At 37.9% G+C, this 25,191-nt stretch overlaps 3 protein-coding genes across 7 annotated transcripts; 2 read left to right on the top strand and 1 right to left on the bottom strand.

Annotated features, from left to right (window-relative positions):
* Positions 1-1,212: 1,212 nt before the first annotated feature.
* On the bottom strand, positions 1,213-25,040 carry LOC117136963 (protein WBSCR14 homolog). Of its 4 annotated transcripts, none has more exons than XM_033298129.1 (12): positions 24,979-25,038; positions 23,327-24,127; positions 19,607-19,713; positions 16,753-16,826; positions 12,114-12,230; positions 4,744-4,873; positions 4,594-4,680; positions 3,181-4,536; positions 2,518-3,118; positions 2,331-2,454; positions 1,621-1,750; positions 1,428-1,561 (listed from the first exon to the last, which is right to left on the bottom strand). In XM_033298129.1, the coding sequence occupies exons 2-12, from the start codon at positions 23,809-23,811 to the stop codon at positions 1,428-1,430; spliced, it is 3,345 nt and encodes a 1,114-aa protein (XP_033154020.1). In that variant the 5' UTR covers positions 23,812-24,127; positions 24,979-25,038. The 4 variants fall into 4 exon arrangements, with proteins under 4 accessions (XP_033154029.1, XP_033154045.1, XP_033154020.1 ...); XM_033298146.1 differs by having other exon boundaries at positions 23,327-23,858; positions 24,979-25,037; XM_033298138.1 differs by having other exon boundaries at positions 1,213-1,561; positions 23,327-25,040.
* On the top strand, positions 6,931-12,115 carry LOC117137017 (gustatory and pheromone receptor 39a). Of its 2 annotated transcripts, none has more exons than XM_033298218.1 (4): positions 6,931-7,836; positions 11,709-11,771; positions 11,870-11,959; positions 12,019-12,115. In XM_033298218.1, the coding sequence occupies exons 1-4, from the start codon at positions 6,931-6,933 to the stop codon at positions 12,103-12,105; spliced, it is 1,146 nt and encodes a 381-aa protein (XP_033154109.1). In that variant the 3' UTR covers positions 12,106-12,115. The 2 variants fall into 2 exon arrangements, with proteins under 2 accessions (XP_033154109.1, XP_033154117.1); XM_033298226.1 differs by lacking the exon at positions 6,931-7,836 and adding an exon at positions 10,738-11,613.
* On the top strand, positions 9,016-9,954 carry LOC117136564 (gustatory and pheromone receptor 39a). The gene has a single exon (XM_033297523.1). The coding sequence runs from the start codon at positions 9,016-9,018 to the stop codon at positions 9,952-9,954; it is 939 nt and encodes a 312-aa protein (XP_033153414.1).
* Positions 25,041-25,191: the final 151 nt, after the last annotated feature.

Raw genomic sequence — 25,191 nt, forward strand, 5'->3', positions numbered from 1 at the left:
TCAACACATTTTACAAAAGTGTGGGCGTGGCAGTTTTCTGCGGCTTGTGGGCGTGGCAACATGGGTCAACAAACTTGCACTGCGTCTTTGTCTCTAGAATCTGTAAGCTGAATCTCAACCTTCTAGCTTTATAGTACCTGAGATCACGACGTTAATACGGACAGTCGGACATGGCTAGACTGACTCGGCTATTGATCCTGATCAAGAATATATATATTATTTATACTGTTATACTGTTACATACTTTTTAACGAATGTAATATATTCTTTTACTCCACTAGTAACGGGGATACAAATATCAAGACATTTCTTAAAAGTTTGGCGTGACCTGTCTGTAAAAGTTGCAGCGTTCTCTATAGAGTATGCATGTCTTATCTAAACTGTTTAGCGTTTATAGGTTATCGAGATCCTTATGTTCACGGACAGTCATGGCCATATCGACTCGACTATTGATCTTGCTTAATAATATATGTATGTATGTTTATAGGGTCGGAAATGTCATATTTGTTAAAACGATAATCAACCAACTTAATGGCTATAACACGTTGAGTAAAAAAAATGCGAAAAGATGACGTAAATACAGAACAGAAACAGAGAGCGCTATTTTTATAATTAATTTAAAATCAATAATCGGTTATCCAAGGAGGCTGCCAGTTGGTTAAATGTGAAGCGTTCGTTGTATAGGAGTGGTTGATCTGTTCTCTGACATTCTCTGCATTTTCCCAGCGACCGGGTTTGGTATAAAACAGTTGATAAAAGCTAAATATTTTTTTAAAATTCTTAGCGTGACAGATTTTGCGATTTATCAGCGCGGCAATCAAACTTGTACACCCTAAGCTTCGCTAAGATCTGCTTGCCTAATTCTTCTAGCTCTTGTACTTAATTCCAGATATCTAGACGTTTCTATTTTTTGATAATAAGCAAGCAAAGCTTTTGAAATCACACGACCTCCCTGATCTGCAGTGGCTGTTGTTCATTCGTAATGGCCAAATCAAGGTTCTAAACAAATTAAAAGGTCCAGAAGAAAGTGCACTAAGATGAGTTTCTCGATCATCAGAGGAAAAATTTTCAATTTCTCTTACAGTCAAGTTGTGAACGTGACAGCTATTTGTGTTTGATCGCCGTCATGAAAAAAGTTTCACAACTTTCAAAACAGGAAGTTATTTACAATTTTCAAGCAATGCCCATTTGAAGAAATGCACCAACGAAAAATTTTGTAAAATCGTTAGTTTATTATACGCTTAAGTCAAGAATCTAGGCACTAGTTGCTGCTTTGCGTATTTATTGGTTGTCGGCTGCCCATTTCTTGTATAAAAATATGCTTATTAGGCATTTTGTACAATTAGTGCTGAGCAGTTTGCAGAAATTATTTGTTAAAATAAAGATTGAATTAAATAAATTCATATCACGGACATCAGCATCAATCGTTAGGGGCCGTGTAGATTTGGATGCTGGCCACTTGAATTCTGGAGGGCTTTGGCCACCTCCTCTTGCAATGTACTTGGTGGCTCCGATACAATATCCGTATGCATAGATAGATACTTTAATTTATTTGTAACAGCTAAAAGTATGATACAAATTATTAATATACCAAAGTTTGAGTAAAACATTAATTGATACCTGGACGAAGATCAATAAGGGAACAGTGCTGATCAACCCAGAGGAAAGCGGTCCGGCGTAGCTCATCAAGACTAGCACTCGAGACTGTTGACGTGTAAGAGGCAAGCAAAGGTTCCAGAATGAGACCCAACTAAAAAACAGCAATGAATGATTGATAAGACCGTAATTAAACTTTAAAAATGATATTATATTATTATTTTATTTAGTTTTAAAGAGTCCAAAAAATACAGAATACATTTTCTAGTTGTTAAGACAATAACATCATTGGATCCCCAAGCTATTAAACACATATTATTCTTCGCCACAAAATTTGTTATTAGAATTTTCTAATTTAGTGCGCGATCGTAAGTTGTTATTTTCTTCGTCACTTTAACGGGAAAACAACGCCTAAATTTGTAACTCCAACAATGTTTTGAATTAATTTTTGTCTTTTTAATTATTATTGATATACCAAAAATTTGGAACGCTCACTATAGCGTATACAAAATGAATTAATTTTATTCGCCCAAATGATTTTTTCTACAGACAACATTTATCAAAGCCTTAAAAATAGTCAAAGGCACAACATTAGATTAAAATGTAATAAAATAAGATATTTGGTATTAACCACGGTAAATAATGTGAAAAAGTCGTTAGGAATAAACGTAACCGCCGCTATGTTGCGACTATGGTCTATGGGGGACTATAACGTTTTATCTTGTTCTACTTACAATCCAAAACTTCCAGTCGTTCATTGTATTGTATCGTACATAAATGTCGTAGAGCTGCCGAACATGTTCTGTACCCTGCCTCGTTACAGGCGCTCCATTAGCTGGCAAAATTGAGTGAAGGTGCCTAATTAAGAAAAAAATATATCTTTATTTGTTAGAGGGTATGGTTGTCTTGGGACAAGCTCACGTCAGCGAATTGTTTAGCTCGTCTCGCTCCAAGCGCAAAGCTTCAATTTTATCCTTTAAAACATTGCGCTCCTGTCGCAGTTGCTTTATGTGGTCTGCTCCCTTTTGTAGCATGGCCGCCTTACTTAACTTGGCGTTGGGATTTTGCTGAAGCTGTGGTATGAGCGCGTGCAGAGTGTCAAATCCATTCTTTATGTTATAACGCCGCTTCTGCTCGGCGTGGATATGGCCAGCACGACGCTGCGTGTCTCGCGGCTGAAATTTAAGGCTGGTTGTAGGAGACAATGGAGAATCCTGTGACTCGTGGAACGGCGATTCTGGTGACAAACTCAAGCTATTACTGCCCATGTTAGCTGTGGCCAGCCCAAAACCGTGTATTTTACTTCCTATAGGGGGACTGTGCAATGCAGAGTTGATAGCCATAGGCAAGGAGGCGGACTTTTTTGGTGAGTGTTGATGTGTTGGAACCGGAACCGACAACGGCGATGTGACGTTAGCGTAATGAACCGGAGGAGCATTGTTGCTGTTAGTGGTGGCTATGGCACTGACGGAAGATGAATTTGATGACGAACTGTTCGCCATTGCTGTTTGTAGGCGTGAATCTAAAATTGTAAATATCTTAGCACCATTTGAATTGAATTAGAATACAAAAAAAAAAACTTACTCGAAGTGAGCAGTTGAGCCAGGGTGCTGTTTAGCATGGGATCGCTGGTTGCCTGCTGCATTTGCTGAGTGACCAGCAGGTTGCTGCAACTATGTGCGCTTAATGAAGAACTTCCAGCTCCAGCAGCAGACACCACTGAAGTGTGTTGCTGGTGCATCGAATTACTCCGCACCCTTGACTTGCCCTTGGAGTGATACTTGGGCACTGCGAAGGGCTGCTCATGATGCAGCTGGCGACCATCGGGTAGTTTATTAAGGGAAACATTCAGTGGTAAGCTGTTGGAGCGATAGATTTCTTTAGGTAAAATGGTATTAGGCGAAACCCATGTGGCTGAGCTGACAGCAGTTTGTAGTTGCTGTTGCTGATGGTTTTGCTGCTGGTGCTGCTGCTGCTGCAACAAGCTAGCCACTGTGGTTTGGTGCTGCTGTTGCTGTGTATTGCTAACCTGCTGCTGACGCGTAAGCTGCAACAGTTGTTGATTTGCCATGCCTACGGGAAGGGACTGTTGCATTTGCGGGGGCTCTTGCTGCAGATAACTTGGCTGCTGCTGCGTCTGTCTGGGGACATTAAGGAAAGTTCCCGTCGAGGCGGACTTCTTAAATTGCGGATAGGGCTTGTAGCCAATAGAATTGTATGCATTGTCGTTTAGTAATGACAGCACTTCGGCATGAAGAGGCTCTGCCTTGACGTTGAGTTGCTGCTGATGCTGATAGTTATCTGCGTAACTGCTAATAAAACTCTGATTATTAAAGGCGTTTGTTGCCTGGGCCGAAAAGGGTTGCTGTTGAGCCAGCTGCTGTTGTTGGGAAGTCTGAAAAGAAGACGCTAACACGTGTTGCTGCTGCTGGTTCTTCTGTTGTTCGGCCAGCATTTGCTGATACAGGTTCGTCTGGTGCATTGTGGGCTGGGCCTTGTCGTAATTGTGGGGCTCGCGTCGGAATGGCCGCTGAGTGCTCTTGGCCACGCGACCGTTTATAACACACCTATTGCTGCTGTTCTCGTTTGCACTAGCAGTTCCAAAATGCTTCCCTCCGTGTATCCGTCCTGACATTGATCCCGGGTCCCCGAGAAGCTGAGAATCATTGTTGGATTGCTGCACCTGTCGTGCAACAGAAAATCGTTGCTCCACCTCACTGTACAACACGTTATTTATGGGGGTGTTAAGCTCAAGCATGCTAGCATCCACATTTACAGCGCCATTGTTACTGCTGTTTACCACATCCATTATGCTATCATTGCAATACAGCGTATGAGGAGCCCCGACAATCGCTGACAGGCAATATTCGTCGTTCTTGAGCATTTCAGCGTCGGTCCCCTCTTCTGGAACTGGAGGCAAGCGTGTGGTTGGAATCAAGTCTGTAAAACAGTGTTGGAGTGTTTCATCTATTTAGTAAAATTAACGACTCTTTATACCTGAAAAGCTAATGTCGATGTCATCTAAATTCGGTTGCAAGGGACCAAGACTGGGCTGTATAAAGTCCGCGATGCCCGCGCCGCGTGCTATGAAATAATTAGCATTAAGCTTTGGCGATGTAACAGTAGTTTTTTTTTAATAATACGTACCAATTTCCCTCGAATCTGGAAATGGGAATGGAACGTTTATAGCCGAGAATAAGGTGTCTGTGGTCCAATCGTCTGGCATTAAATTCCTATCGTTCAAAGGCGACCATTCCAAAAAGTCCAATTCGCTTTTCTGTAAGTAGAATAATTTAAGTGAATTTCGTAACTTAACTTTTTTAGGATAGGCAGCCGTCGATGTGAAAATTCGACTAAATTTTCTTAATTTTGTATATAGTACACTGTGGAATAGAAGAAAATAAAAGAAGAGAGAAAGTTTTAGTCGAGTTCCCCGACTTTTTCATCATTTTTCTGTCATATCGATAGATATTGAAATATAAAATGAGAACAAATTTAAAAATAATTCAAAAGTGATGGCGTGGCAGTTTTGTGCGGTTTGTGGGCGTTGGAGTTTTATAGTTTCTAAGATCTCAACGTTCATATAGACGGAGAGACGGACATGGCTAGATCGGCTCAGCTATTGATACTGATCAAGAATATATATATGTATATGTATATATATATATACTATATACTTATATACTTATATATACTATATATGAAAAGCTTCGTTCTGCCTGTTTCAACGAATCTAGTATACCCTTTTGTAACGGGTAACGGGTATAATAAATATTGGTTGGACATTTATGTATATAGCTTAAGAACAAGACATTTTTATTGGAAAATCTATATTCCTTACTTAACTAGGGTGCGAGGGAGACAGAGGTATTCAAAAAAGGAAGAAGTAAAGTTTTTTGATTGTAATTGTAGTCTTTTAGGGAAAATAATAAAAAAAACCTAACTATCCTACTTAAAGGACCCATTATACAAACTGTAGCAAAAAAGCAATCATCATTATCTACGAAAAGATTCAAACAACCTGGCAATTAACGTAATTAAAATACACTCGGTTCGATAATTTTATGATTCGTTAGTTAGTTCAGTGAAATATGACAAAGAGCACGAATGGGCACAAGAAATCGAAAGCTTCTGTTTTTCCTGCACTATCAGCGCTACTTGAGCCTTACAAACTTGGACTTCTCAGAATCGCTGCATATTTACTGGCTCCATAGTACTTGGTCTTCAACTGCGACTCAAATTCTGATCGTTGGGGTTTTCATGGCCGCTCTGGTGGGAGCACTGGCCGAATCACTTTACTACATGGATACAAAATCCCAGACTGGCAACACCTTTGACAATGCAGTGATACTAACCACCTCGGTCACTCAATTGCTAGCCAATCTTTGGCTCCGCTCTCAGTAGAAATCACAAGTGAACCTGCTTCAACGACTTTCGCAGGTGGTAGAACTTTTGCAATTTAAGCCTTATACAGTTCCACAGTTCAGTTGGTTATACCGTATCTGGCTATTAGTGTGCCTTATCTATGGGGCAATGGTGACGCATTTTGGCATAAATTGGTTGACAACTATGCAGATCAGCCGTGTCCTGACTTTGGTAGGATTTGTATCTAGGTGCGTTTTGGCCAACTTTCAATTCACCTGTTATACCGGCATGGTGTTGGTCTTGAAAAATCTGCTTCAAGTCCAGGTTAAGCAACTGGAACACTTTGTGTCCACACCCACCATCTCAATGGCTGGAGTAGCCGGCTGTTTGAGAACCCACGATGAAATCCTACTGTTGGGTCAAAGAGAACTGATAGCCGTTTATGGTGGAGTTGTACTATTTCTCTTTATTTACCAAGTCATGCAGTGTATATTAATATTTTACATCAGCAACCTCGAGGGGTTTCATTCAAGCAATGACCTAGTTCTCATTTTCTGTTGGCTGGCACCGATGCTCTTCTATCTCATCCTACCTTTAGTCGTTAATGACATACATAATCAGGTAAGTTTATGTTAACGCTTGACCGTCCTTTTAATAAAAACATGTGAATGTGTAGCGACTAAGTGATACTTATATATTTTTCCTTTATCGAAATTGGTTTTACACTTTCGTTAGCAATAAATTATGTTCATGTGATCGGTTTTGGTATTAAAAAGTTTAGAAGTTCTATCTCCCCTAAAGTATTTATGTTACGCAGTTTATGGAAATTAATCATTATCAACAGGCCATCGCACAATTCGTTTGTACTTAGATGCCCAAATACTTTAGGTACGAGGTGTTTGAACAAGAATTGGTTTTTGGAAGTCAACCACAAAAATAGCAGTTCAACTCAGTTTATCAACATTCAAAATGAACTTCCAACCGTGTGAACTCTGTGCTTATTACCGCCTTTGCCGATATCTAGGGATATTCTGCATTGATTATAGTCCCACTAAAAAGAAGTTCCGGCTGCGGCGCAGCGTTCTCTGTTACGTAGTTCACTTTGCCTTGCAAGCCTACTTAGTTGGTGGTATGTCCGTCATGGTCATATATTGGCGTAGGTGCTTCAAAAGCGAGCTTACCACGACTGGAAACCACTTCGACCGTCTTGTAATGGTAATTGCTCTTGGTATTCTGGTTGTCCAGAATGCGTGGCTTATCTGGCTGCAAGCCCCACACCTGCGAATTGTCAGGCAAATAGAGTTTTATCGAAGGAATCAATTGGCTAATTTTCGGCTGCTCCTCCCCAAACGTCTGCTTTGGGTAATTATTGCAACCAATGTTCTCTACATGGCTAACTTCATTAAGACGTGTATATTCGAATGGCTGACGGATGCTTCTCGACTCTTTGTCATTACCTCCTTGGGATTTCCTTTACGATATCTGGTTACTAGCTTTACAATGGGCACATATTTTTGCATGGTGCATATTGTACGCCTGGTGCTTGACTGGAATCAGTCGCAGATTAACGCGATAATAGATAAATCGGCAGACCTCAAAATGACTAGCCCTAATTGTCTGCGTTTACGTGTATGCCTGGAGATGCACGATCGCCTGATGCTGCTCTGCAATGATGAGATCAGTCTTGTCTACGGGTTTATAGCCTGGCTGTCTTGGATGTTTGCCTCGCTTGATGTAACTGGAGTAATTTATTTGACTATGGTTATTCAGACTAACAAATCAATCATTCTAAAATTGATAACAAACGTAGTGTGGCTTTCGCCAACTTTTATGACGTGCGCCGCTAGCTTCATGAGTAACCGTGTTACAATTCAGGTAAGTTTAAATTAATTCGATCTTATTATAGCTGGTGTAAATATTTGGGCAATGATTTAATATCTAAGAATTTTAATTTTTTAATATTGACTCAGAACTACACATGCTTAGATGCTATCTTAGTATACCTCTATTAATATTAATTAGTTAATAAGGTCGAAGTAGATGTGTAGCGGGCTGTTAGTCGCGCTGTAACTTTTCATCATGCCACTCGGCGCCGAGTTGTGAGTGTTTATTTTCACGTTTAAGTTCCTTGGTTTATTATGCATTCGACATAAGCGTGTAGGCGGCAATGTTTGGCATACAACTAAAACAGATGAAATAATTGTTCTGTCAGTAGCAGCACCTGCTATATATATACCTGCCTGACGGTGGTCTAATCCATATGTACTTCTTTTTGCGAATTTATGCAGTGTACGACAGCCATGTGTTTCTCACCAGTTTTCTCCAGATCAAGACGTTTGGCCACTCTAGCCGTATAGCGGCCAACCTCCTACTTACATACAACCATGATATATAGAGAGCTGTCCACTTTAGTAACTGGATAATTTAATAACTGACCCACTCATCACTGACTCTGGCCATGTCCGACTTTCTGTCCGTATAAACATAGAGAACTACAACATAGGAACCATAAAACATATAAAGTTGAGTTTACATTGGCCAGCCTAACATAACCCACCTAAAACTGTTACGGCCAACGATTGCAATATTCTATCGATGTGCGAAAATAATTTCGAAATTTGTGGGTATCCGATCGTTACCGATATAGGAAGTTTTATGCCTCACACTTCTTTAACTTAGTAACGGTTATATGATTGGAAAGAAAATCGACCTATCATCTATCTATCAAAGTGATAACTGTTTGATTAAAAATTAATACTTAATTAGCTAATAGTTCGTATATACAATTTTCTTAAATTGCAAAATTATCATATTAATTTAACAATTCATTCGAGTACATGAAAGAGAAAAACTAATATTGATACGCTTACTGCATATTTAAGTACCCAAACTTAATCCATTAGGGGCTTTTTATCCTATGCAAGAACTCGACTGTGGGTAAACAACGGTCTACTAGACCATGTCCCTAAAGTGCTTCTATTGACATATTTTTGTGAAAGCACAATAAATGAATCTGCTTTAGAATTTAGTGATTAGTTGATTGACGCAGACCAAATGACGCGCAACGCGTTTGAAGAGTTGAGGGTTCAGTTGCGAACCTTAAGATGGCTTGGAGTCCTGCGGTTCACTATCGACTTTAATAAGTGCTTAGTACGGGAAAACGCTTCTGAGGAGCGCAGTGCCTCTCTGTATTTGATAGGTGTAGTGGGAATTACGTGCAGCTTGATCATCTACAGCACTTACTATCCCAGTCACTTTATAATGGGAAAACACAACAGCACGGGCAACTGCTATGCCCTAATCAACATCAGGTTCTGTTCCGTGGTAACAATGCTGATTTACATACAGCTCTATATACAACGTTTTCGATTCGTCACCCTCTTACAGTCCATTCTACGTTTAAACCAGATCTCTGGGAGTCACAGAAAAGAAGAAACATTTGCTTTTTATTATTATACACATTTATCCTTACTAATCATTTGTATGCTGAACTATGCTTATGGCTACTGGACAGCAGGTGTTCGCTTGACCACAATTCCCATTTATCTGCTTCAGTACGGGTTTTCATACCTCTTCCTCGGACAGGTGGTGGTCCTGTTTGCCTGCATTCAACAAATATTACTTTCGATTTTAAAGTACTATAACCAAGTAGTTCTTATAAATTTTAAATCATGCAAGGAGAGTCGCGAATTATATTACAACTTTTGCAAATACAACCAAGTAATATGGCTAAGCTATATCGAGATCAATCATTGTTTCGGTTTGTTACTATTGCTCGTAACCGGATTAATTCTGCTAATCACCCCTTCTGGGCCGTTCTATTTGGTATCTACCATATTTGAAGGACGATTTCGTCAGAATTGGCAGTTTACCTTAATGTCGTTAACTGCCATACTTTGGAGCCTGCCATGGATAGTTTTGCTGGTTTTTTCAATGGGCAGGAATGATGTACAGAAGGAGGTTGGTAAATGTGTGTACTACCCTTTAAAGTAAGTAGCATAGTGGTTTGTTTCTAAAATAACTTTAGTTTTTATACATGTTACTTGTAGAGTAAAAGGGTATACTACATTCGTTGAAAAGTATGTACCAGTTAGAAGTAAGCATATAATGTATATACATATTCTTGATCAGGATCCGTAGTCGCGTCGATCTGGCCATGTCCGTCTGTATGTATCGTTGAAATCTTATAAAACCTAGAAAGTTGAGGCTAAGCATGCAGATCCCAGAGACGCAGAGAAATTTCAACAAATTTTTGTCATATCGAAATGAATAAAATCAAAAACAAATCAAACAAGTGTTCAAAAGTCTGTGAGTTACTGGTTTTGGCGAGAACTTTTAGACATATGAATACAAATTTACAAGTCTAAGAAGAAAACTAAATAAGATCTAAAAACATTTGAAGTATGTTTTTGGACCGCTTGTGAAATCTCGACGTTTATACTGGCGGACATGTCCAGATCGACTCGGCTAGTGATCCTGATCAAGAATATACATATGTACATACGGTAGGAAACGCTTGCTACATATTTTTCAACAAAATATCTATCACTCAACAAGTTTTAAGGATTAAAGCAAAAGGGCAACAATACTTTTGTACGTGTATTAAAAGCAGGACCTCCAAAAGGTGGGGGAGCAATTAAATTAATTTCCCGGCTACACAGCAAAACTAATCAATTACCGTGAACATACTGACAGTGTCATATCGTGTAAATCAACAATGAAATTGGATACATATTCAGTAAATTTGTTAGTTCGCAGTGACCCATCAACTGCATAATGTCAAAAGTCTGCCGGGACCTACGTATATATCTCCGTCTTCTTCACGTCATGGGCATCGTGTGCTGGCATTTCGATTCCGACCACTGTCAACTAATGGCCACGTCCGGAAGCGAGCGCTATGCCGTCGTTTATGCTGGCTGTATTTTAGTTTCTACAACGGCTAGCTTTATCTTTGCCCTTCTACAGCCGAATCGATTCCACATAGCCATTTACAACCAGACGGGAAATTTTTATGAGGCCGTCATATTTCGCAGCACTTGTTTGGTGCTTTTCTTGGTTTATGTGATCTTGTATGTAAGGCGGCATCGGTACAGGGATTTGGTTCAACATATATTGCGTCTTAACAGACGCTGTGTTAGCAGTTGCACAGACCAACAGTTTCTGCACAACATAATACTTTACGGCATGCTCACGATCCTCTGCTTCGGCAACTATCTCCACGGCTACACTCGCGCTGGACTGGCCACACTTCCGCTGGCCCTTTGTATGTTGGTTTATATCTACGCCTTTTTGGTTCTATGCCTTCTGCTGATGTTCTTTGTTAGTCTTAAGCAAGTCATGGCCGCGGGCTTGATTCACCACAACCAACAGCTTTGTCAGGGCGATCTGACCTCTGGTCTTCGAGGCAGGCAGCAGATCCTGCAAGTGTGCGGCGGCGAACTAAACGAGTGCTTCGGCTTACTTATGCTGCCCATTGTAGCCCTGGTGCTCCTGATGGCACCTTCGGGGCCGTTCTTCTTAATCAGTACCGTTTTAGAGGGAAAATTTCGCCCTGACGAATGCTTGATCATGCTTTTGACCTCCTCCACTTGGGATACTCCGTGGATGATTATGTTGGTTCTCATGTTACGTACTAATGGCATTTCAGAGGAAGTGAGTTATTTGTGGGAAACAAGGTCAAAAATTAAATTTAAAAGATCAATTATTTAATGAAAACATTCACATCTGCCTTACACCATTTTTTGTAGGCAAATAAAACAGCAAAGATCCTGACAAAAGTACCTCGAACCGGAACTGGGTTGGATAGAATGGTAAGTGGATTCTGTTTTAAATTTGCTTTAAGTGGTACAATGTTTGCAAATATAATAAAAATCACTGTTAGGTAAAAACTAAATTATTCTTTTTCCAGATTGAAAAATTCTTACTCAAGAACCTTCGACAGCAGCCCATTTTAACCGCTTATGGATTTTTCGCGTTGGATAAAAGCACTTTGTTTAAGGTAATACATTTTGTACCTCTAAAGCAAACGTTGATAGTCAAGTTTCCATATTGATATAGCTATTTACTGCAATCTTCACGTATATGGTTATTTTGGTCCAATTCAAGGAGATGGAAAATTCCACAAAGTCTATTAATAAATTTTGATCACTTACCGAATCATATGTTAAACAGCCCGTAGCCTTCGACCTATAGTTCCTGCGCCATTTCCTGTATTCGGCTTTTATAACAGCTGAGTGCCGTTTCCAGTATTTGCCTTCAAGAACAACAGTCTGCGTGGTTCATAACAGAAAGAAAAAGGGCGATGAGAAAAGAAACACGGCAAATTCGAATTAATTACCCAATATATTTTCAGAGGTATCTTAACTTAATTAGCGAATTGCACAATATATGAGAAACTTTGTAAAACCCATTTAAATTGCTAGGCACACGCTCAGATCTATAATGTAATTGTGAACATTTAAAAAACTTAATTATACATCCTTAAATATTATACCCACGCACGTCTTGTAAAAAAGTTTTTCGCAAAACCCAAGAACTAACTAACTAACAAGCAACAAATTTGCCGAATAACCCCAATAAGAGATTCACGCTACCTCACATCTTAAACAGTTACATTTTCAGACCTTTATAATAACCAAAATTATAAAAATCAATATCTTTAGAAAAGTCCACACACGAACTTTTATTGTTGCTGTGAACAGTAATCCACGCAATGACGAGGAGCGTGTGTGCGACTATGTATAAAGAATAGAAAATCTGTTACGATCATCGTTCTCGTTTTTATTTTATAAGCTCGTCATTTATTTTATTGATATTACGATTATTTATATCTTTATAACAAAACAGAACAGAACAGGGGCAAAAAAGATTGCGTTTCCGCGTTTAATTTCTATATATGTATGTATGTCGTGAAAGAAAATTTTTCAAAAAATTATAACTAAGCAAATTAAGTTCTTACGTACATTTCCGAGTTTTTTTAAATAACTACCAAAATTCTTTCCTTGTAGCCCTTTAAATTATGAAATCATATGTATTTATTTTTTCAGCTAGAATAAAAAATACTAATTACAATTCTTACATTTACTTAAAAATGCAGAAATTTACTAAAACTAGTCAGTCTATTGCTTAAGATAAGTTTTAATTTTAGAAATGTCTACTACAATAAAAAAAATTCAATTCGTATAAAACATTTTTGTTGAAATAAAAACAATCTCTAAAAAAATCTTCCTGTTGTCAAGGTATTCTAAAATCAAACAAGCTTACATAAATGAGACTTTGGGGTCTTCAAGTCCATAATCTGATATTTAAAATATTATGTATTAGTATTAAATTTTAAAGTAAAATGTTTACGTTATGTAAAAACTGAAAATAATATAACTAGTGTCGATTCGGAGCCTTTACTGCAAAATATCTAATATATCTAGCAAAAACGTACAATTATACTTGCTTATTTTTTTTGTTATGCCTTTTTATTAATGTTACTATTTAATACCAGAAATGGTCCGAGTTAAAAAATTCAAATTTTCTTTAATCTCCGTTACCTCATTAAGAAGTTTTCCTACCCGATACTTGCAGGTATAAGAAAGAGTTTCGACCCCATAAGCATATTATTTTTGATCAGGTTCACTAGCAGGGTCGGTCTGGACAAGTGTCTGTATCCGTCCGTCTAACTGTAAGTGTGACTTTCAAAATCTCTGAAACTATAGAACGTTGGGATTAAAACATGCTGATACTACAATAGTTTCTCATGCCAGTATGCAATTGCTGGAGCGAAGCATTTCCGGACCTATAAAGTATATATATTATTAATCAGGATTAATATCAGGTTCGATCTGGCTATGTTTGCATGTCCGTCCGTCTGCCCGTATGAACGCCGAGATCTCGGAAACTATAAAAGTTGGGATTAGACATGCAGATTCTAGTATCTCATAAGTCGCACATGTTGCCATGCCCACTGTAACACCCACTAACCACCCAAAACATATACTTTTGAAAAATAGAGCGAACACAAACCGTTCACATTTCTTAATATTTTTCATATTATCATTCTTCTTGTTCCTTGTTTCTGAATACCCCACTAAGCGACCAACACTGCTACGTCTACTCTTTTAAAACATGTTTCGATTTTTTTCATCCTTTTATTTGCCTGGCCAAATTCTATCGATTATCTAAGAGAATTTCGAAATTTCTCACTCGCACTCCAACTTTCTGAGGAACGGGTATCTGATAGTCGCGAAAGTTGGTTCTAGTGTTTTCTCTTGTTATGGTTGGTAATACAAACATTTATTGAAATAAAAAACAAGTATCATTATGAAAATTTAAGGGAAAATAGGCAAACGATAACAACAAAAATGTTTATACATTCTGGTCCTTATGCTCTATCTCAGTTTATAAATAAAAATGCCCCCCTCCAAAAAGTTCATGACGGCTAAAAATAACACTGCAAAAAGTCCCACTGCTCTTATCACTTGTCGCAAGAGAGAATACGCCAGAAAGTAGTCGGTAGACCCACGGCAATTCATGGGGTCCAAGCTCTATCAAACCCTGATATTTAATTGCGTCGACGATCACGCCGCAATCGAGTGATGCCGTTTTTCCAGCAGCGTGAGACACCTACCGGTCAGTGCTTTTTGGAGAGGGAGTGCTGTGTAGCCGCAGAATATATTAGCCGCGGAATGTAGTAGCCGCGAAAAGTAGTGTTTTGTCGATATCAATCCAGGCGTGCGCCACATTTCACAAGGAATTCCACGTTTATGATGCGCATCGATGGTCCGAAATGAACTGATCAATGGCATTTAAAGTAGTTATTTTTTATTTCTCTAATTCTATTTATTATGGTTTCAAAAGGAATCGTTCAGTAATTCCTCTGAACTTAACCTAATGTGTGATAAAGATAAATGAGACCAAGTGGTATCTTAATTATAAAGTAGTAGGAGTAAAGTAGTAAAACGACGTAAGAAATGGCTGGTGCTGACAATATTAAATATATACATGTACATTCATATAAATATATATATATACATGTTGCCACTTGGCTTGGAAACCAACAGAATTTACACGTAGGGTAAAAGCGTATACTAGATTCGTTGAAAAGTATGTAACAGGCAGAAGGAAGCGTTTCCGACTATATATTCTTGATCAGGATCAATAGCTGAGTAGCCATGTCCACCTGTCCGTATGAACTTCGAGATCTCAGGAACTATAAAAGCTAGGTTGAGATTCACCATACAGATTCAAGACACAAAGACGCAGCGCAAGTTTGTTGACCCATGTTGCCACGCTCACTCTAACGCACACAAACCGCACAAACCGTTGATATTTTTTCACTTTTTTATTAGTCTTCGATTTGCTATCGATTTTCAAAGAAACTTTTTGCCACGCCCACTCTAACGCCCTAAAACCGCCCAAGACTGCCACGCTAACATTTTTGAAAAGTTGGATACTTTTTCATTATTTTTATGAATCTTGTAAGTTTTAATTGATTTGCCAAAAACGTTTTGCCACGCCCACTCTAACGCCTTAAATCTGCTAAGCCGGTCACGACCACACTTTTGAACAATTTTTAAATTTTTTCTCATTTTATTAATCTTGTTTGTATCGATTTGCCAAGAAACTTTTTGCCACGCCCACTCTAACGCCTTATATCTGCTAAACCGGTCACTACCACACTTTTGAACAATCTTTAAATTTTTTCTCATTTTATCTATCGATATCCCAGAAAAATTATTAAATTTCGCGTTCGCATTCACACTAGCTGAGTAAAGGGTATCTGATCGTGGAACTCGACCATAGCATTCTCTATTGATTTTATTTTAATCATTTTAAATTTGAGGGGTACATTGTGTTCATTGAAGAATGTGTTACAAATGTCTGGCTTTTATCTGTTAAAGATTAAGTTCCATTATTATACACATTTAAATCTTAAGAATTAAAACATAAGAATATACAAATATACTTTATACTTTTATATTTATCAGCCAATCTGGTCTTTTAATTGTTTTTGATAAAGGGTATAAATACAGTATTACCTAACATGTATCATCAACAAAAGTATCATCAAGTAGAAGTCTTCACAAGCAACTACACACAGATACCTGTTAGTCAGGTAAAGAAAGTCTAAAAAATGAAGTAATTTGTTCAATTGCTGGTGCACATCGTTTCAACGGTAGAAATTGGCAATACAACAAAATAAACAAAAATGCTAAGTTTGGGAGTGTAAGTTTAAGGCGTTACAAAATAAACCTTTTAGTTCATCCTGTTCCCAAGAAAGGAACGTTTCCGAACGTATAAAGTTTGTGTATTCTTGATCAAGATCACCAGCCAGGTCGATATGGTAATGTCCGTCCGGCTGTACATATAAATGCTTTGATTCGATAACTATTTTAAATAATAAAACGTTGAAATTATGAAGTTTCTAATGACGCCAAGGCTTTGCTATTTTCTTAAGAATTTTGCTACGCTCGCGTTAATTCCTACACATTTATTTAAACAAGATTTTAAACATTTATCAATTGTCGTTCTACAAATTCGATGTACAACTGTGTACAAATATTCTTAAAGAAAAGATTTCGTCTTTTCACACTATAATAAAACTTAAATTTTGTGATAAGAGCAATGTTGAGTTCTTAATACAGTTATTATTAAATTAATATAAAATAAAAAGTTTTAATGGAATCGCAGAAAATACTGTGAATTTCAAATAATTTCCCAGAACTTATTACGACACTTTGTTCGTGGCCAAATTATATAAAAGGATGCCAGTTGGCTATACCCAAATCTACAGGTACTTACTTGAGGATTACTATGTATATCAACGTCCAGCGGCGACGCAAATTGACACACCGGGGTTCTGCGCTTTTGTATGACTGCAAAAATGGAAAACACACAAACACCGTTTAGTATGGAAAACATAAAAACGGCGTGATAAGATTCTGTGGATAGATAGAGATAGTGAGTTCCCCAGAGATGACAAAATGTGTCAGAAACACGTGTCATTATTACCAGTGGTTCTTCCTAACACCTATCTGGAATGCTGTGACGTAGCTAACAATTGCCTAAAAAAGCAAGCTGCTCTTAATTTTTACTTTAAGTCTTTAGGCATATGAACACAAAAAATACCTTAGAGTCTTTGTATCAGCAGAAGAAACATTCAGAATTTGTAAACGATAACGTGTTGAATAAGATGAAATAAAAAAATTGATTTTAAAAAATTGAGTCTAAACAGGAAGGAAACAAGAAGGAATGCTATAGTCGAGTCCACCGACTATCAGATACCCGTTACTCAACTAGTGTGAATGCGAACGCGAAATATCATATTTCTGGGATATCGATAGATATTGGGGAATAAAATGTGGTTTGGTGGACTAAGGGCGTTAAAGTGGGCGTGGCAAAAAGTGTTTTGGCAAATCAATGGAAATTTAAGCGACTAATAAAATTATGAAAAAGTATCGCTGCGTTTATGTCTCTAGAATCTGTATGCTGAATCTCAACCTTCTAGCTTTTATAGTTTTTGAGGTCTCGAAGTTCATACGGACAGACGGACATGGCTAGATGGATTCGGCTATTGATCCTGATCAAGAATATATATACTTTATATGGTCGGTAACGCTTCCTTCTGTCTGTTACATACTTTTCAACGAATCTGGTATTCCCTACGACCCATGTTGCCACTTTAACGATATTTAATATTTTTTCACATTTTTATAAGTCTTGTAAATCTTCTACCCATTTGCAAAAAAAATTTTGTCCACACCCACTCTAACGCCCAACAACCGCACAAAACCGCCACGCACATATTTATTAATTTTTGTAGTCTTGTAAATTTTTATCGATTTGCAAAAAACTTTTTGCCACGCCCACTCTAACCGCCGAACCGGTCACGCCCACACTTTGGAACAATTTTAAAATTTTTTTCTCATTTTATGAAGAATTTTCGCTTTTGCATTCACACTAGCTGAGTAACGGGTATCTGATAGTCGAGGAACTCGACTATAGCATCCTCTCTTGTTTTTTTTTTAAAGGATTAAGAATTTTAACCTTTCACAGAGTACTTAGTAGAAAAGTAGAAAGGCGAAAAAAAACTAAAAGCTATGCTATTTTTTGAAACGAATTCGAAATATTCTTCTAATATTCTTCTTTTCTAAAAAGACCTCACAAAAACACTGGATTTCCGGCTTTTCAAACTGGTTATCCTCCTTAAGACAAAACCTTTAGACTACAGAATTTGATTCGGAAATACAGGTAATTTTTTCGGTTATATAAATATATAAAAATGTGTGGACCTAGATTTCGTTTGCCACATCGAAAATCCGGAAGACTAATTTTGTGAATTAATAGATCTCTACCGAAATTCGTGTGTATTCATTTAAAACATTGTTTAGTCACGATTAACGCAACAAAAAAACGCACAGGTAGAATTATAAAATATGGAATCAACAGATTATTTACTTCCATTATCTTTCCAGGACCTTCACATATGAGGTATTTACGAATAGTATATATGAACTTAGATAATAACAAAAATTATAGTACTAATTAAAAGACAAAACGATATTTGCTGATGAGACGGTTGTAGTGTCTACCTATAATTAAGCAAAAAAAAATTCCATTTGCCTTTGTCGCCGTTCCGTTGTCGCCGACATCTAGAAGGCCGAAGAGATAATCACTGTCCTCACGATGGCTTTGTAACACAGGGCTGCCGGCCTCCTACTCGCACAGATGATGTAACGGAAAATTTTGGAAATAGTATCAGCAGAAAACTCTGGCAGACTGTCGGTCCTCTAGCTGTCAAGCTAAATGCATAATCAACCCGATTCGCTGTTTGCCTGACTTATGCTTTATGTCATTTACTTCTGCTTTTTAAAAGTGCTAATCAATACTCGAAACTGCGGCTGAAGTGCGCGGGAAACTCCGAGGCTGTCTAGACGATAGAGCCGGTGGTCAGTGAAGTCTAGCAGCGCCGAAATCATATGTTTAGCTTTTAATTACACCCCAGGCAAAAACAAAAGTTAGCGGAGAACAGAAATGAAATGACAATCGGCTAGGGTCCAGACTATGATAAGGGCCAGCAGCACAACCGACCAGACCATGATAAGAACCCGAAGTGGCGAAGGCGACTGAGGAGTCGGCGATGCCCGCCTGGCAACGCTAATTCATCCAGTCTCCCGTCCAGCCAACTAAACGGGGATCATGCCTAGAATCTGCCCCAAACAAGCTGACAACTATTGGCCGACCAGCAGCTTCAAAAGCGAGAGCGGATGAGAAGGTAACTTGTGCTTTTAAAGCTTATGGAGGCCTCTGGCTCTCTGATTCACTCAGATTTTTTTTGTTCATGAGGCTTTTGCACGTGTAGCGCTTTTCAAGAAAATGCTCATAACATTAGTTTACTTGTTTGGAATATTTTACCAATGCCGTGCCCACACAATGATAATAACATCTGCAAAATTCTGTGAGGTACAATCTCATGTGCCGTAACAAACAAATAGTTGGGGGAGCCTTATCATCTCCTTATCACGATAACTACTTCCACATTTTTATTAGGTATTTGAGAAACCCTCGCCAAATGTTCTCTTAATTAAATTATTTATTTGGGTATGATGTTGCTTGCAGTTCGATCATACTATTAAGGGCTTGTTATATTACTTACACTGCATGTGCCAGCAACGCCAGATGACATTGTTTAGGCGAATTTTGTCCTTCCACCGAAGTCGCACTCCTTTGAAATGATTCCATTTGGGCGAGGTAAGTTTTTGACTGTAAATTAAAAGTTAATTTGTGTTCAATAAAGTTAAATATACAATTAATTAAAAATTAAATAAAATACTTTATAACATGGAAAATTTTCTATCTATACTATCAGTTACAAAACAAATCAATGTGGAGATTGCGTTATAAAAATAGGCTGAACCTCAGCCCTAAGCCGTTTGCAATCTTTTTAAAATATACACGCTCTATTAAATAAATAATAGCATATTAATTTAGGAAGAAATTCCTAGTTTGTAGTTAAATTGTTATCAAGCTATTTTAAGGAATTATAGACATAATTTATTCCGATTGTGGTTTTTTCAAAATTATTTTTTAGCAATTTTGGTTTAAATGGAGCAATATAATATGAAATACATAAAAACTGTGAAATTTGTATCGACCATTTTCGATAAATATTTTAATATTAATATTAATTTTTAAAACCCTTTCATATGGTATTATATGTATTTAAATCAGAACTTTAAAAATGTGTTTGTCCCCATAAAGAAATATACAGAGGTGGTCAAAAGTATTTACACAACGAGCTTTTTTTCAATTGTCAACTAATTGAAAAAAAAGCTCGTTGTGTAAATACTTTTGACCACCTCTGTATAAGGTAAATAACGTGGACGGCAATCCACGTACGGGCGACTACTATTGTAACGAAAGTCCTATACTACACGGGAAAAATTTGTGAAATTTTAACAGTTAAAAGTTCCAGTTAATGTGATATTATTAAACAAAAATTTTAAAAACCTTTAAATATTTACATTTTGTCCCACCATAGCTGCTATGCCATTGAAACTAGATGGCTGTGTACAAAAAAAGTTTCTTTCGACTATCTGATCAAACGTCTTGACGAGATAAAAAACTATCAAATGAAATGAAACAAAAGAAAAATCATCCAATGCGTATTTATAACAATATGTTTTTCTGTGGGTCATGTAATTTCCACCAGCCTGTAATGGTTTAAATTGTTAGCTCAAAACAGCTAGGTTCGGAAAAATCGAATTTTTGGAATTTAAAAGCTGGAATCGCTTGCCCATTTTTTGCCCACGTCCAGTTTTTAAGAGATGAATTTTCGAAAAAGTTAGAAAATTTTCGAAAATTAAAAATTTCACTTTTTTCAAATTTTTTTTTTTAAATCGCAATAATCGTTTGCCCTCGTTTGTCCATATTTGCCCAAGATTAGATTTTAACGTTTGTCCATCCTTCAAAATTAGTTTTTTTCTTTCGCGCAGTCTTAAAAATAAATAATTTCCTTTGCCCATCGTTTAAACAAAGTTTTTTTTTGTTAGCCTACCTCTTTAAAATAAATATTTTCAATTAAAAACTAATTTTAAAGGGTGGGCAAACGTTTTTAATTGAAAATTTTTATTTTAAAGAGGTGGGCAAACGGAATTGGTTATTTTTAAAGTGTGTGCAAACAAAAAAGAATTTTGCTTAAAGTTTTTTTTTAAGGGTGGGCAAACGATAAAAACTAATACTAATGGTTGGGCAAACGTTTTTTGTTGATAATATTTCGTTTTAATAGATGGTCAAACGTTTTATTTTCTGAGTATACCGAGGTAAACTTGAAAGTTTTATATTTTATAAAGTATAAATTTTTTCCAAATTTTAAAGGGTGGGCAAACGATGTTATTGCGATTTAAAAAAAAAAAAAAATTGAAATTTTTTATTTTCGAAAATTTTCTAACTTTTTCGAAAATTCATATCTCAAAAACTGGACGTGGACAAAAAAAATTATTGGTGGGCAAACATGGGCAAAAAATGGGCAAACGATTCCAGTTTTTAAATTTCAAAAATTTGTTTTTTCCGAACCCAGCTTCTTTGAGCTGTAGAACTCGACAAAAGCATTCTGTCTTGTTTTATTTCTTGTGTATATAGAAGACAAAATGTCGTTGGCATGTCAATAGAAATTGTCAAGACAACTAAAATGAAAAAAGTCGTCAAAGTTTTCCACTGGTAACCCTCATCAAGAATATACATATATACTTTATAGGAAATACAAGCTTTCATCTACCTGCTGATACATAATTTTAAAGGAATGTAGTACGGCTAATGGAAAATGTTGCTTTTAGGTTTTTATGAAGTGAAGTGCAAAATATTTTTCGTAACAAAAGTGCAAATCAGAGATCTTGTTCGTCACTTGTTTTTTCCTCATCAAAGTGTTTATGTTTGATCGAGTCTTATCAGAAAAGCACAAAGCAAAGATAGCTAAGATAGAAATGCCTTTCCAACAACATACAACAAAGTCTCAAGCTTCACGTGTTCAAAGGCTAGGCTAAAGCAGTATAAATGTTACGGTTTTCTCCCTAAACTTGCGGGTAAATTTTCTTATATTTTAGATGTGTATAGATTAGTTGTCCCGAATTTGAAAAAATGACTATTTTCTTTCTTTATAACTTGTATATGCTGTATTAATAATCATGGAATTTTAAGAGCAACAAAACTTTAAATTTTATAAGAAATAGGTAGAGTCGCTTCAAAAAAAATCAGCAACAAGTAAAATAAACAATAGAGAATGCTATAGTCGGTTTCCCCGACTATCAGATACCCGATGTAACTCAGTGTAAATGCGAACGCGAAATTTCATAATTTTTTCTGGGATATCGGTAGATATTGGGGAATTAAATAAGAAAAAATTTAAAAAGTGTTCAAAAATGTGGGCGGGACCGGTGGGGCAGTGGGCGTGGCAAAAGGTTTTTGGCAAATCGATAGAAATTTAAGCAATAATAAAATTATAAAAAAAAATCTAAAAATTATTCAAAAATGTGGGCGTGGCAGTTTTGGGCGGTTTTAGGCCGTTAGAGTGGGCGTGGAAAACAATTTTTTTTCGAATCGATAGAAATTTACAAGACTAATAAAAATGCGAAAAAATATCAACACGTTTTTCAATCGGATTGTAATCACTAAAGCGCACCAGGAGATCGCACACTCTCCTGGTAAGTGGCACCACCACATCACTTAAAACAACAATAAAATCACATGGTAGTGTAAATGCAAGAAATCAGAATTCCTAGATATTTACAATAAGCGCATATCAAACAGACAAGTATCATAGCTGTTTTATAATGACTAAAAACCATCATTATTACAAACAAATTTAAAATAAAAAACTTCATAACATTTTTTAAAACAAATCCTTTTTGCTCTTTTAACAATTTAAAAACAAAAAACATATTAGCTTCACAATTCAGATGTTTAGTTGATAAGGTCCTCTCAGATAATAATATGTTGTAAGAAATTTGCATATTATTTTGCAAAATTAAGTGCTTTAAAATCATTCTGATATCGCTTTGGCATTACTTTAATATTTTCATTATGATTGCGCTGTCGTTTGCAGAAATGGGAGAAGTACCACCCAGAAAGAGGGGTATAAAGGGTTGCAGAGGTTGAGGAGCGATTGAGGCAATGTGGGGCCAAAGTAACCCGAGCAGCGACGTCACGTCTCAACATGTGCCGCGATTATGGGACCGAAGCGGTCCAAGCTTTTTCGGTTGCTGGATTTTTGTTGGCCAGTTGAGCGTTATCACGCTCGAAACGCGTGAACAAGCGGGAAACTACATTTCATAGTTTTTCGGTGCCCCGGTGTTTGGTTGTGGTCTCGTGGTCAACTCACCTATAGGCCAGATTCATGCACTTGAAGAGTTTGGTGAGCGAGGTCTCTATCTCCAGGTGGGAGGTCACCATGCTCATGCTGCTCTCGTCGCCCTCCTGGTCCATGGCGCTGAAGTGGGCCACTGTCTGGGGTACGTACAGCTGCACGTCACGACATGTGTTGGTTGGCTCGCCCGGCTTGCCCAGACCGGGGTCCTCAGGGTCCAGCATCTTCACCTCGCCGTCATCCTCGAGGTCGTCCTGCGCCTCCTCTGCCTCGAAGTGCGAGACCATAAACTGACCGGAGTGGATGGACTCCCGCTCCGCCTTGAGCAGGTCTGCAGTAGCCTCTGCGGACCCTGACGCACCTGCTCCCGTTGCGTACTGCAATTGCTGGAAGTTCTGGGACAGAGACTGTTGCAGATAAGGCTGCTGGTGCAGCTGCGGCAGCTGGTGGGGAAACATTTGGCTTGTACGTTGGTATCCCTCGTGTTTATTCAGCATCATTTTCAACAGGTGCCAGGGGATGCCTATGCAAATAGTTTACTGTTGAACTAAAAAGTTTGGCGGTTGATGATTATGTCGATATGGCGAGGGCACATTTAATGGTTTTTTAATGTCTCTTGCGTAGCAATGGTTTTTAATAGCTGGCGCTGACTTTTTTTTTAATTTGGATGGGGTTTTTCCATCGTTCCAAAATATGTAAACGTTCTCAGAAACTTGATCAAAAAAAATATGTTTTGTCTTGCCTCGCGATTAGCACATTTATTAATTCTCTATAGATCTTGTCCTGTGTGTCCTTGTCATTCTATTATCTAAATTACTAACATAAGCGATTATTTGATAGAGACATATCACGGTTTTAAGATTTTGATTTGTTTACAATGCCCGACACCTTCAGCTTTCCGTCATCGACACCTGTCCGATTGAAGATTCTCTAATGGCAAACACGCCCCGATTTTGCCGTTATATGCGTCACACAGCACAATAATAACAATATTCGCACACACACAATCGCGCGTGGGGTTGGCTGGGGATACGGACGTCAGAACGAGACGTCAGTGGACGCTTGTAGCTCCTTGATAGTGAAGCCCCCAAACTACTCGTAAACACACGCGGATATGATGGAAGGCAAACAAAGCGGGCAGAACGAGCGCAGAACGAGCGGTTTCATTCCACAAACGTAACTGATCGGAGAACGAAGCTGCGAAACGCACATAACCTGCGCCGCACACATCCAAAACAATGAACAGCTGACGCGCAATCTCTCTCTCTCTACCTCACTCGAGCTGCTTATCAGCAAGGAAAACGTACATATATATGTATAGACATGTTCTTCTATATGCGCAGATACCAGGCAGCAATGTTCTCCCCCTTTCCACTATAACTATATGGAGCTTAGTCGATTTGACTCCTGACATTCGGCCTTGCCATCCATTGTATGCACTCCACAAGCAGTTCTGTGTTTGCACTTTTGACCTCTGGCTCAGCGCTGTCTTTGGATTTTGCCTTTTTCCGTTCCCACTCATATATACACTCATACACACGCGCACTGCGATTGTGGTACAACTGCAGCTGCCCCCTAAAGCAGAAACACGAGCAGTTAGCAGGCACGACGGACTACCAATACCACGCACACACGCGCAATACAAAGCTGCTACGTAGTTTAATTACAATTTAGCACACATTAACTTATTGCGGGTAGCGAGCCCTCGCCATCAAATCAGGGTTGTCAAGCATTTGGCGACTCTGATAAACAGCACCCTCTTCCTAAAAATGGCTGTAAGCTGTGAGCCGAAAAGCGCAATAATGAGCATGATCACCCCAAACGTTAAGTGTGTGAAGGGCGGAGTACCAGGTCATATGTTTTCTGCTCCGAAATAGCAA

This window comes from Drosophila mauritiana, chromosome 2L, assembly GCF_004382145.1.
Source record: "Drosophila mauritiana strain mau12 chromosome 2L, ASM438214v1, whole genome shotgun sequence".
Lineage (NCBI taxonomy): Eukaryota > Metazoa > Arthropoda > Insecta > Diptera > Drosophilidae > Drosophila > Drosophila mauritiana.

Bases quoted from the DNA above. Each gene is read 5' to 3' on its own strand.
- LOC117137017 (XM_033298218.1), top strand. From the start codon at position 6,931: ATGAACTTCCAACCGTGTGAACTCTGTGCTTATTACCGCCTTTGCCGA. The intron at 7,837-11,708 runs GTAAGTTTAAAT...CATTTTTTGTAG, and splicing joins GTAACCGTGTTACAATTCAG to GCAAATAAAACAGCAAAGAT. The intron at 11,960-12,018 runs GTAATACATTTT...ATATTGATATAG, and splicing joins ATAAAAGCACTTTGTTTAAG to CTATTTACTGCAATCTTCAC.
- LOC117136564 (XM_033297523.1), top strand. From the start codon at position 9,016: ATGACGCGCAACGCGTTTGAAGAGTTGAGGGTTCAGTTGCGAACCTTA.
- LOC117136963 (XM_033298138.1), bottom strand. From the start codon at position 23,811: ATGATGCTGAATAAACACGAGGGATACCAACGTACAAGCCAAATGTTT. The intron at 19,714-23,326 runs GTGAGTTGACCA...TTTAATTTACAG, and splicing joins TGCATGAATCTGGCCTATAG to TCAAAAACTTACCTCGCCCA. The intron at 4,681-4,743 runs GTACGTATTATT...ATTATTTCATAG, and splicing joins TCCAGATTCGAGGGAAATTG to CACGCGGCGCGGGCATCGCG.